The sequence below is a fragment of the Centruroides sculpturatus genome, unplaced genomic scaffold (genome assembly GCF_000671375.1).
Source record: "Centruroides sculpturatus isolate CEXI.00-Female unplaced genomic scaffold, Cexi_2.0 scaffold565, whole genome shotgun sequence".
In the NCBI taxonomy this organism is placed as follows: domain Eukaryota; kingdom Metazoa; phylum Arthropoda; class Arachnida; order Scorpiones; family Buthidae; genus Centruroides; species Centruroides sculpturatus.
The window spans coordinates 391,012-405,243 of record NW_019384722.1 but is presented as its reverse complement, the minus strand read 5'-3'; the positions used below and the strand labels follow the sequence as shown (position 1 = coordinate 405,243).

General features: G+C 29.5%; 1 protein-coding gene across 1 annotated transcript in view; it reads right to left on the bottom strand.

Moving 5' to 3' along the window:
- Positions 1 to 13,729, bottom strand: part of LOC111628039 (ADP-ribosylation factor-binding protein GGA1-like) — a 29,357-nt gene extending 15,628 nt beyond the window's left edge. Inside the window, exon 1 of the mRNA XM_023371765.1 lies at positions 13,596 to 13,729. Within this exon, the coding sequence (XP_023227533.1) occupies positions 13,596 to 13,629 (34 nt within the window). The 5' untranslated portion in view covers positions 13,630 to 13,729. The remainder of the gene's footprint in view (positions 1 to 13,595) is intronic.
- Positions 13,730 to 14,232: the final 503 nt, after the last annotated feature.

Genomic DNA, 14,232 nt, shown 5'->3' with positions numbered 1-14,232 from the left:
CAATGTAATTTGTGAATATTTGTTTTACAATAAACAATAATAATAATAATAAGATGCAAAGAACAGTTATTCATAGATTCGGTCATTCTACGGCAAGCACACAAACAACACAGAAACATACACATGGCATATATAGACTACAGAAAAGCATTCGACAGTGTTCCACACAGTTGGCTGCTACATATTCTACACATGTACAAAATACATCCATCACTCATTGCATTCTTCGAAAACACTATGCAGCACTGGAGAACAACACTACATCTCAGGGTTAGTAACACTTCCATACAAACAAACGAAATATTCATTAGGCGAGGAATTTTTCAAGATTCCTTGAGTCCTCTCTGGTTCTGCCTAGCCCTGAATCCATTATCCAACATGTTAAACAACATGCAATACGGCTATAATATCAGACATGAAAAAAAACACAGTTTACACTCTCACATCTCATGTACATGGACGACATAAAACTTTATGCATCCACACAAAAACAACTTCATCAACTCCTACAAATCACACACTCATACACTAAGGACATACAAATGGAGTTTGGCCTAGACAAATGCAAAAAACTTCACATAGAAAAAGGAATCCTGAAGAAAGAAGATTTTGCACTTGGAAATGGAAACGTTATTGAATCCATGGAAGAGGGCGAGTTCTACAAGTACTTAGGATTCCAACAGGCCAAAGTAATAGAACATACACAAATAAAGCAACGATTAATTAAAGAATACCAAAGCAGGTTGAACGCTATACTTAGAACACAGTTAAATGCAAAACACACAGTTAAAGCAATAAACACATATGTCATCCCAGTACTCACATACTCTTTTGGAGTTATACATTGGACTCACACAGATCTCGAGCAACTCCAAAGGAAAACAAGAACAACACTTACTAAGCATAAACAACATCATCCTAAATCCGCCACAGAAAGATTAACCCTTCCACGTAAAGAAGGCGGACGTGGCCTGATTGACATAGTTAACCTTCACTACAAACAAATACAGTCACTGCAAGAGTTTTTCTACAAGAAACAAGAAACATCACAGTTACATAAAGCAGTAACTCTAGCAGACTCAAATAACACACCATTAAACTTACACTCACAACACACAGACATGACACAACACATAAAAAGCATAGACACCATCAAGCAATCATGGGCTCAAAAGGCACTACATGGCAGGCATCCTTACGACCTGGCCCAGGATTCTGTTGACAAAACTGCGTCAAACAGCTGGTTAGATCGGGGATGCCTCTTTGGGGAGACGGAAGGATTCATGATTGCCATACAGGATCAGGTCATAAATACTAAAAACTACAGAAAACACATACTCAAAGATACAACACTCACAAATGACACATGCAGAAAATGTCACATCATGCCAGAAACTATACAACACATCACTTCTGGTTGCAAGCTCTTGGCACAGACAGATTATTTACATAGACACAATCAAGTAGCAAATATAATACACCAAGAGCTTGCAAAGAAACACAAATTGGCAGACATCCACGAACCATACTACAAGTATATTCCACAGGCAGTATTGGAAAATAACACGCACAAAATGTATTACGACAGAGCCATAATCACAGATAAAACAATTTACCACAACAGACCAGACATCACACTAATTGACAAACACAATAAAATCACATACATTATAGACATAGCCATTCCAAACACTCACAATGTACAAAACACATGCACTGAAAAAATTAGCAAGTACACAGAACTTGCCCAGGAAATCAGGCATCTGTGGAGGATGGATAGGGTGCTTATTGTACCTGTCGTTCTCTCCTGTACAGGTGTGATACCACACACACTACACAAAAGCCTGGGAACATTACAATTGAGTAGAAATACAAACATCACACTACAGAAGGCCACTATATTGAATACATGCCACATTGTTAGGAAATTCCTTAATACTGACACTGACACAGACACACACATTTAATTTTAGTTTTGTTTTGGTTGCTACGCCTTGACTCTGGTCCGGCATAGTACACAGCCACCGGTGTGTACCGAGTATAACCCACTAAACCCAACACATAATAATAATAATAATAAAATTAATTATGTAATTACAGAAATTAAGGTTACAAAGGGAAATCGTGAAGTACTTTTATTATTGTAAATTTACTTTAAGTCCATTACAAAACAGAGCACTGCTATGCTCAAGTATGGTGAATTTTTCATCACACCTCTTCTGGATTTTTGATACCCTCAACTCAATGGAAAATAACAATTAAATGGAAAGGAGAAATGATTCTTGATTATTCCTGATATATTAATTATAATCAGTGGAATAGAAATGTATCGAAGCTCTATTTTTCTTACTCTTCCCATTAAAAAACACAAGGAAAGTCTGACTTAAATCAAAGAAAAAGAGAGGGGTTTTTAGATTTTAAGGATCAAGTTCAAACTAAGCTGAAGCTTTACTCTATTTCATTTAAACAGACTTGCAAATAACTTCAGGAAATTTATTACCGGTATTATATTCTAGTAGAAGTATTAGATTTGTTTAATTTTTCAATCATAAGATATCATTTTTGGAGACATGACACAAATTTCTATTGGAAATGATATGAAATAAAGGACATAGACTCAATCCATGTAACTATAAATCAATAGCACTGTTAAATACTTTTAGAAAACTTTTCTCAATGTTCCTGACAAACAGGACATATATGTCTACAAGAACACTATGATATCAATGAGCATTTGTCCCTCAAAAAGAAATGGCTTATGTTTTTAACAAAGAAAACTTTACACACAACTGATTTAAGGAAGTTTTACATAAATCACTGTTTTAGGGGACAAATTATATAAAATGAGAATTTCTAAACCCTTTGTAATTCTACTACAGGATTTGTGTAATATCCTTTGATTATTTGATAGCATAAGTTGAGACTATTCAGAAAAGATACAGTTAAGCAAAAAACTATTACAAGGAGAGCCCTTAACTCCCTATTATTTATAACATGTATAAATGACTTACCAGAAATATTTAATCTAATGGAACTATATGAATTTTTTAAAAATCACAACAAGATATACACTGCTACTACAAATAGACAATATACTACAATATAGTTTTATTAAAAGATAAATTGGACTGACTTAATCGTCTATCAAAAATTTATTACATAGCTTTGTGTTCCAAGCACAATTTTCATTGCAGCTTTCTTTGAAAAGAAATAATTTAGGTAAAAACAGTTAAATATAGAAAAATGATAGAACATAGGTGCTATTATTGTTTTATATTTAACTGTTGTTTTAAATCTAACAATATAAAAAAAAAGTTTTGGTTTGAATGACAATCATCTACACTTCCATTATAATGTAATACTGTATTTACAACTAAGTCTTTAATGATCTAACTGATATATAAACATAACCTTTATATCAAATTGTTGTTATTGAGATACTAATGGTAACCATTAAATGATTAGCTCATTATTTTGGTATATGTCTAACCATGATCCACCTTAGAGATCAGATTTTGGATACTCATTTAACCCAACAAGAAACAATGGAAAACTATTTCTCTATAAAAACTTGCCCATTTTTTGATCACTCGTTAATGTATTTAATATAAATTTTATTAATATTCAATTTACATTTCTACTGTCACAACTACTTTTGTTCTCCCCACTGTAAAAAGCTTTCGCTTAAATCAATAAACTCTTTAACTGACAAAAAAAAAATTCACAATAAATCCACTAAAAAAAATCCAACGAGTTGCTTAACTTTCCCAGCAACATTTAAAATTTTGGTGGTGTCCTCTGTTAAGATAATTTATTTTAAAAACTTTTTATATTATTAATTATTATAAATGGCAAAAAGTTTAATTTTGAGGGTAGGGATGGGCTTTGTAAAAAATTGTAAATGCTAATAACGAATAAAATTGTCATTAAGTTAGATATGACACACGATCTTCTCCCCTTTATCTCCCTACCTACTTCCTCAACCTTTAACCACCAAAAATTTAATAGCATCAATCCTCTTGATACACAAGCTTCCTTGAAAAATTTCAGAAATTTTCGACAAAAAGAACAGGAGTTATTAAGCTTCAAAGAGGGCGAGAAAAACTGTGCCCTCTCCACACAAATTAACATGCACATATAAAAACAAAACCCCCCAAATATTTTACATTTCTTGATGTTTCGTGGTCCCAAATCCAAAAATGTAAAGATCACGAAAGTGTCATTTTTTGACCAATTGTCATACTTTCCATCTCTTATATAGAACAGAGCTGGGAAATAAAAGAAAATAATATCTTAACAGACAGCTTAAGTGATGGCTTGGTCATGTTGAACAAACAGATGATATCCTTAAGTAAATCCTAGAAGGTCTTATACCTGGTCCGAGGCAGAAAGAAAAACTGCAGACAATATTAATTTAATTAAAAATAAACTAATAGCGTCCACTGTATTCTTGTAGACTATATACAGTGACAGAAAAATAGATAGACTAATGGAAGGTAGAAAAAGAAGTGCAAAAAATGAATAGCCAGATTACATTTTACATTTGATAACTCTTAAAAATAATCATAATATATATGAATGTCATATGAGCACATTCATTCATTTTATTCATTATATTTAAAACAATAGGAATATTCAAATAGAATAAATGGCTATAACATTCAGACATTAAATAAAATTGTCTTAATGATTATTAATTATATTTACTAAATTACTTGATTTATTCATTAAAATTCTTTTCAAGATTGTACACAACTGAATGCATTAAGTTAATCAAATTTTACACACAATCAGGATAATTGTTCGTTATTGTTAATCAATCAAAGTAAAATAGTTTTAATTTAATTTTAATATTTTAAATAAATTGCAATTTTCTTCATATCTGACTAAATGTTAGTTCTATCAACTGAAACATCGGTTAACCTAAAGCGTTCCAGTCGGCAAATTCAAATTTCTGCTAGGGCTGTAGCATTGCAGCACTCTTCCCCTTCCTGTCAAACTGAACGCTAGACTTAGTTTAATGTATTACATTATGTAGGGTATGTATTTGTAAGACGTGCAATACAAATTATATACAGTACAATTTTGTGTTTAATATATTTTTTCATAAATGATTAGTTATCCGAACAAGCCCAGTCACGAATTGTTTCGGATAATCGATGCTCTACTGTATATATATTTCAAAAGATTATGTTAACAAGTTTAGTCCATTTGTTTCATTAGTAAGAGTTAAAATTATGTATTATTAAAAGGCTTAAAATTTAGTAAACTCTTCAAAAGCATTTTAAATACTACTTATATCATTCTTTCACCTTTATAATTGCATACAAAACATTTGCCTACAATAAACGTATTTTTTAACATCCTAAAACAATAAAAAAACATTTATTGTAATTATTATAATAAATATCTTTCAATATTTACTGTACTTCCAAGTGATATTGAATATTTTCAAAGTAAATAAAACATATATAAATAGGTCTAAATGTAAAATATCTCTCTTATCACAAATAAAATATACTTTGAAACTACCAGTAACAGTTGGTATTTCATTATGTATCAAACAGATATTCTCATAAATCATCACAGATATTCCGATTTGTCACAAAAGTTTTCTGCATTTTATTGAAGTTGTTAACTCTTACAGGAATGAAATGTTTACTATAAGCTGGAAACAAGGGAATAAACTGTCATTTCAACTTTTAACATACTGTACTTTCCAGCATATAAGACAACTCCCGACTTTTGAGATGATTTTCCTGGGTTAAAAAGTCGTCTTATACACCGGAAAATATAGTAATATAAATTTTTATATCAATTAATAGGCCCAGATTGGAAATTCCCAATTTTACCGAACGTATCAAATACTTCCATGGTTCCATTTATTATTATTAGCTGTGCCTAAGAGTTCCATAACGAGTTACTTGTAACTAAACTTTTTACCCCACATTTTAGACTTTCCATTTTTCTATCAGTCTGTTAAAAATATGGGCTGTGTGGAACAATCTCTACATGAAGATTTTCTACATTTTAGACATATTTGTAAACAATTACTTTATAATATATATAATCATTTGTTTTTTACGTATATTTCTTTTTATCATGTACATTGATTGTTATTCTATTTTATTTGTATTTTAACCTTTTGTTACCAGCGTTATTTTCAAGAGGAGAATATTAATTGTCTTGTGACATTTCCTTTTGTACATGCAATGAATAAATTGTTATTAACATAATATAATATCAATTAATTAAAGTTAAATGTTCAAGATACAATTAATTATTCCATCAATAAACATGCTGAAAATATAACGCATACTTGTTAATCTAAATTAATTTTGTTCGTTTTATAGCTAAATGTTCTGACTAAAACAAAAAAAAAATCCCAAATTGTTCTTTAAAAAGATGTAAAATTTTAGCAAATAGCTGGTTATGCTTCAAATGCCTACAAGTTTGTTCTACAATAGTATAGAATCTGGAACAAGTAGGTTTTCTGCAGAAGTTTAAATGTCATCTTATATCTATATATATAAAAATGGATGTGTTTGTGCCTATATGTCACTCTGCAGCCAAAACTACACATCGCACATGAATGGTGTTTGTGTGTGGTAGTAGCCTCAAGTCTCCCATCGTGCACTATGGTAGTTGCTTCTCGATAGCTATAAGGGTGTGAGAGATATGGGGTTTGAAAGTAGTTGACTTCGAAAATGTGTGATGTTTCAATGAGAATGTTCCAGAACCTAAAGGTGAAATGTTAGGTACGTCATAAACAGTTAGGGTACATCATAAAAATGCACACTAAGAGGGGATTTTTTGAAATTCCCTCATGGGGGAGAGGGAGAACATTAAGTCTTAGGCTGTGTACACACTAGGTGTTTTGCGTTGCATTAAACATGCGTTAGCAGCATACACACCGCGCGTTAGCTCGGCGTTAGACGACCATTTAGTGGAGCATACGCACTGGCTCAGTTTGGAAATGGACATGAAAGTAATTGCTTGTGTGCCCCTCTTCCATCGTCGTTATAAAAGACGATGGCAGAGGCAAAGAGAATTTTGGGTGCACCCAATATTACGAGATAGACTGACACATGGAATGTTTGCGACGTTGTATCCAAAACTAAGACAAAATAAACCCAAGTTTTTTAATTCTTTTAAAATATCTATAAAATCCTTTGACAATGGTTGGTCTCTTTTAGATTTCATCAATAAATAGATCAGTATCAAAATGATCGTTCTCCATTTCGGCCAACGTACGTCCACTCTACCCAAAAACGCGTGATTGAATGTACAGTAACATAGCAGCACATATATCTCAAAGCACTTGGCTGACGCCCGCAAAACGCGCGTTTTAAGAAAAATCTATAAATGCGTGTTTAACGCGCGCTTGGCCAAAAGCATGTGTTTGTGTGTGTACGCCTATCAGAACTCTTGGTTCGTCAAACGCGCGTTTAAAAATGCCTAGTGTGTATGCAGCCTTAACCTAAAGAATGGCTTCTACTGTACTATTTTAGATGTGATTTTTTTGTTTTTAATTACATTTAGTCTTCATTGAGTACTTAGAGGTATTAAATTGATAACATTTCAGACATTGTTATAAATATTTTTATATATTTTGATTTTTTAACCAAATGTTCCAACTGTTTTAAATTCAAATTTGTTATTGCATATTGGTTCGATTATAGAACAATTGTAAACATTCCAGAAAATTTATCAAATTAAAAACAGTTCGTTTGATTTTCAGCAATTCTCATTATTCTCAGTGGTAGGTGTTAAATAACAATTACTATGATTGTTGAAATATTGAATGTAAATAGGGTTTGCTTGCAAAATCCGCACGAGCGAAGCCACGGGTAACAGCTAGTAATCTATAAAAACTAAAACTTGCTGCATTTGTAAGCTAAAATTTTACTGTTTCAAAAACTGCATTACAACAACATTAAATGTGACACCAGAATTTTAACATAATTCTGTTATGAAAATTGTTTAACAATTTTCATAAACAGAATTATCATCATTATTAGATTATTTTACTAAATTGTATATTTATATATTAAAACAATGCTATTGATCATCAAGTAACATCTATTAAGTTGTACGTTTATTCAAATTAGTAAGTTTCCAGTGTAACAATTTTATTTATGAAAACAATAAGTAAAATTAGTGCTCACTTCTGCCAGAATTTTTACATTTTAATGAATTTTCTAACAATAAATTCAACAACAAATCTTATAATTAAACAGTGATTATAAATGCAGAACTAAAGTAACATATGTTTGTAAAATTAAAGTACATCATCATATTACAAATTTAAATTATGTCGCTTTTTAAATATATAATAGTAATACAATCTATATAATATTTATTTATACTAATGGCATGTTATTAGTACATTATTTTTGTTTTCACTAATGAAAATTGAGAGATGATGCAGTATATAATTGACTTAAATTACAATATTTAAATCTATATTTTCAAGAAAGAAGTATTTCAATTATTGGCATGATGTATCATTACGTAATTGTTTAAACTGTTTAGAAATTATTAAACAATCCATTTTCAATACTATATGTTATAATATCCTATTTTAAAGATAGTATAATTTACTTTTTGCATCTAAATTGCATCTTTATTTGCCTTTATTATATTATGTGCAAAAATTTTCAGAACTAGCATATTGCTAATAAATGGATTTAATTATTTTAGGTAATGTTTATCTGAAAAAATAATTTTGTAGAAATCAACAATCACAATATCTTTCCTTGCTATTTGGATGAGTATATGTTAAATTTCTTCAGATGGTTAAATATAGTTATAAAATATAAATACTTATCTTATAAAAATAAATGATACTAGTTGGCTTTAGCCACAAATTTTGTAAAACATACACCCAATGATATCAAAATACATTATTAAGAAATTAATACAGAGGATTAAAGATGAGTACTTTTGTCCTTCTGTGACAGTGATTTTTAACAGGAAATACACGAAAAACAAAATTAATAATGGCTGATGTACTATAAGAATATTCGGATTCTGCATTGAAGTTACATCATGATACTCAATGCTTAGTTTTAAATGAAAATATAATTATATTTTTATTATATTTGTCTGTGTCCCTGACTCCAATGCTTTTCAATTTAAAAAAATCTTTTTTTATGCATAATTGTACAGTGCTGTATAATTAATCAAAGTGCCACTGTTTGACAAACAAGCAAAATAAAACTTAGGAAAATGGGTTGCTGAGAGATACCCAAGTCAAAAATGGTTGGAAACTGCTACTCTATAATACAGACTACTTCAAGCATTCTATCAAATGGAAAATGCCAATAAAAGTACCTAAAAAAGATTACTATAGAAAGGTGAGAATACCTGTCTTTAATTTTCTTTGTATTATTTTTTAATAATATATTTTAATATAAAGAGAATGNTTAGAAATTATTAAACAATCCATTTTCAATACTATATGTTATAATATCCTATTTTAAAGATAGTATAATTTACTTTTTGCATCTAAATTGCATCTTTATTTGCCTTTATTATATTATGTGCAAAAATTTTCAGAACTAGCATATTGCTAATAAATGGATTTAATTATTTTAGGTAATGTTTATCTGAAAAAATAATTTTGTAGAAATCAACAATCACAATATCTTTCCTTGCTATTTGGATGAGTATATGTTAAATTTCTTCAGATGGTTAAATATAGTTATAAAATATAAATACTTATCTTATAAAAATAAATGATACTAGTTGGCTTTAGCCACAAATTTTGTAAAACATACACCCAATGATATCAAAATACATTATTAAGAAATTAATACAGAGGATTAAAGATGAGTACTTTTGTCCTTCTGTGACAGTGATTTTTAACAGGAAATACACGAAAAACAAAATTAATAATGGCTGATGTACTATAAGAATATTCGGATTCTGCATTGAAGTTACATCATGATACTCAATGCTTAGTTTTAAATGAAAATATAATTATATTTTTATTATATTTGTCTGTGTCCCTGACTCCAATGCTTTTCAATTTAAAAAAATCTTTTTTTATGCATAATTGTACAGTGCTGTATAATTAATCAAAGTGCCACTGTTTGACAAACAAGCAAAATAAAACTTAGGAAAATGGGTTGCTGAGAGATACCCAAGTCAAAAATGGTTGGAAACTGCTACTCTATAATACAGACTACTTCAAGCATTCTATCAAATGGAAAATGCCAATAAAAGTACCTAAAAAAGATTACTATAGAAAGGTGAGAATACCTGTCTTTAATTTTCTTTGTATTATTTTTTAATAATATATTTTAATATAAAGAGAATGTTTCACACAGTCTGTAGTGTAAATGATACTGCCTTTCTATATAAAATGATGCAAACAGATAATTTTTCAATTAAAAAAATTTTTTTAAATTTAACTTGTTACTGTTTGTTTCTAAAGATATTTATTAATTTAAAGTAAGTCTTATGATCTTTACAAATAAGATGTTTACTTCATGTATTATAATGAGCAATGTAATTTGTAAACTCTGTAGAGAAAAAGATTCCGTGATTTATTAAATAAGCTACCTTTCATTTAATAAAAAGATATCAGAAAATTTTGTAAAATTGTTTCATATTATACATACATACACTTTATAAGTGAATCTGTTTTGTAACTCTGTTATTATTAAACACAAAATGTAACATGATACGTAATACATTTATTACATGATACTTAAGTAAAAATTTATTTTTGTAGGATATGTAATTCTGTTTATTACTGTTTCAAATATCAGTACAAAGAAATAATAATATAGTATAAGCTTAATTAATATATATATAAATCAAATATTCAACGAGCAACAACCATGATATCAACAGAAACTGAAAGACATGGGGTTTTTTCATCTAAGATTCCCATCTGGGACTAAAACACCTTTTTCTCATGGAAAGTACTACAAGAAACATTAATGGTATACCACTATTAGGGATGACCAACTCTTGTATGAGATGGCTCCCTAGACTACAGGCTAGCAGTGGGGAAGTGTGTCACTCAATAGCAAAATCAAAACTGAAGTGCTCTACTGTTGGCATCACTTGCAAACACAGGCAAGTCATTCTAATTTTTCTCTTCTGCGATATAGCAAAATCATTAATTCAACATCTTACAGATCCCAATGATGCCAGATTAGTGATGATCGACTTGTATTAAACACTGTTCTTAGTTATTGTTACATTTTTCCTAAAATAAAACTTTACTATTGTTTACCATATTTGCATATTGGCAATGACTAAATGGCAAGGCAGTTAAAATATCAGCCTATCCCTCTACAGAATCCAGGCATGTCAAAAACCCAGAAATTCTTTTGGGATGGTCCATCCCAGATATGTCAGAACTGTCTTGACATATTTGGGATGGACCACCATCTGGTTGTCCATTTTTGGCCCAGCCAAATCCATAATCTTAGTGTCCACAGGGCAGACAGAATTAAAAAATGTATATTGACAGTAATATTTCTAGAAAAAAACACTACATATGTACATATATGAAAAAAATTCTATTTCATAATATAGTAAACTTTTGCTAATTCAGACCTCATCAACTCAGACAACTTTTTTCAAAAAATTGTAGAGTAATTAAAATTTCTTGACAATATAAAAATTATAATTAATGCATAATTATAATGAAATTATAATTAATAAGTATTTTCGATATCTGGAAGTCTTTGTGGTATTAAGCATTAAATTTCTGTAGTCAGTAAGTTACTAAACACTATACATTACAGTATATGCTGTTATAACATTTTTTAAGCTCATTTTCTATAATTCATTCAGCTGTATAATGTATTAAAACTATAGAGTTGATTGAAATAAATTACTGTATATCTCCCTTCTCATTTTCCACACTGTCAAAGGAAAACGAAAAGAAAGACTCCACTAACTAGGATTTTCATAAACTCGAACAACCTTATTACTTTGAGTTAGTGTAGATTTACTGTATATCTGTTAGAATAAAACAAATAAAAATGAATAAAAGTAATATTATAAGTGTAAAACAATGTATAGAATAACTAAAGATAATATCACTCAAATTATTTGTGAATTTTGACATATTTGACATTACACAATGAATAAATTAGTTGTTACGAAACATAACTAAATTCAGAAGTTATAACTTCAAATTGACTAAGATGTTATAAATACTTCAGAATATTTTTTTCAAAGTTCTTTATACTATAATAAATATATTACTAACTAATGAAACATTCAAAAACTTTTTGGGATTATTATACTAAATATATTACTTTTATTGATTACTTTTCTATATTTGATATGTCTTCAATAAAAAGAAAAAACTAAAACAGAATTAAAAACTTCTATAACATTCAAAAATTATTTGAGAACACGAAAAAATATATAGTCTAATAATATTCATCATCACAAAACTAGAAGTGAACTCTAAACTGCTAAAATATTTGATGATTCATAAAACAGTACATTGACTTTTGGACTTCATGTATTGTCAAGAACAAGATAATATGATAATTGTAGCACTCATATTATTGTTTTAAGGATTATCTCAGTCACAGTACGAACTAACACCAAATGTATATTGCAGCCATTTGTACATATGTGTATTAAAGATAATTCATAAACGATAATCATTGTAATAATTATAATATACTTTTTAAACGACGTATTTAATTTGATCATTCTAAATCATTTCCGCTTACACTTTAACTCAATAACTCTCTTAAACTTGCGTCTGAATCTACGCAAAACATACCAATCAAACTAAATTTATTTACAAAATTTAGAATATGTTATTTCAGGTTATACGAAACAGAAAAATTAATCATCAAGATGTAATGAATCATAATATTACTAAATATTTCCTTTAAAAACTAAATCAGAATTAACATTTTATAATTTGATTACACAGATTTAATTTTGATTTTCTAACCTTTAAGAATGTCTAATCATTTTAAATTGGATCACATGTGACGAAATAATCATATGACTCAAAGAAAATAGATAAAATCATGTTAACATTGAACGTAATGTAAAAAAAAAAAAAAAATTCTAAGTCATCGTACGCACCTATCAAAAAATGAAAGTAGATATTTTCCTTTTAAAATCAGCTCAGATTAGTCAAAAATAACTTATTTAAGTAATCTGCTTTCTTCATACATAATTTATAAGTACAGTAATACATATTAATGCTTATGTCAACAAACATGTATCTGCAGTAAAGTTTGAAATGAAACTGATCAATGTATTGAAGCTAGGCAAGAGAATACACTCAATTTTCTCTCATTAATTCCTTAAAAATATAATTACACAGCTTTTATTACTGTCTTTCCCAATAGATTAAAGATATTTCAAGGTTATAGAAGGGAATAGCCGAACATAATTATAAAATCGACGTTTTATTACATAAATGTGTGTCAAACTTAATACAAAAGTGCATTTTTGTAAGGTTATTTATCATGTGATTCGACTCCTGCATGTTAATTAATAATCCGCATCGCACCTGAAGTAATATCGACGGTTTTCGACTTAAAAAGCTTTTCAACTTTATAAAACTTATCTTAAAAGTGTAATAAACTTACCTAAGAGTAATTCTAAAGAATCTTCTTCATCCATTGACTCGAAAATTAGGAAGATAATGATAATATCTAACTCATAACTTGTTATCGCTTCCCATCAAGACGAATGGCCGCATCCCTCTACCGGCGGTTTTTTTTCGTGACGGTAAAATGTCGTCGTATTGTCGTATTTACTGTAAAATTACGGGGAAGAAAAAGAGGAAGTTTGGTTTAAACCATTGCGAAATAATTTTAGTTTGAATATTATATAGAGAATAAAAATAAGAAATAAAATGTGTAGCTGAATCAAACCCGGTTATGGTTTTATTTTTTATTTTGGAAACGATTCTTATTAATTTTTGCAAAACTGTTTAAAGTATGAATAATTTATAGTTTTGGTTTAATGGTTATATAAAATTATAATTTTTGTTTTTTTATTAAATTCATTCATTCATTTACATGGCGGAGGATTGCAGTTGATAGACCGTCGAGGCCGAATAGCCGAGCGGTCAAGGTGGTAGCCTACCGCTCTGGGGGATCCGGGATCGGATCCAGACAAAATCCCCAGAAATTTTTCGGGGATGTGGTCCGTCCGGATATGTTGGGCCTGAGGGACTAGACCCTCACCACCCGGCCGCCCCATTGTGGGCCTGGCTGTACC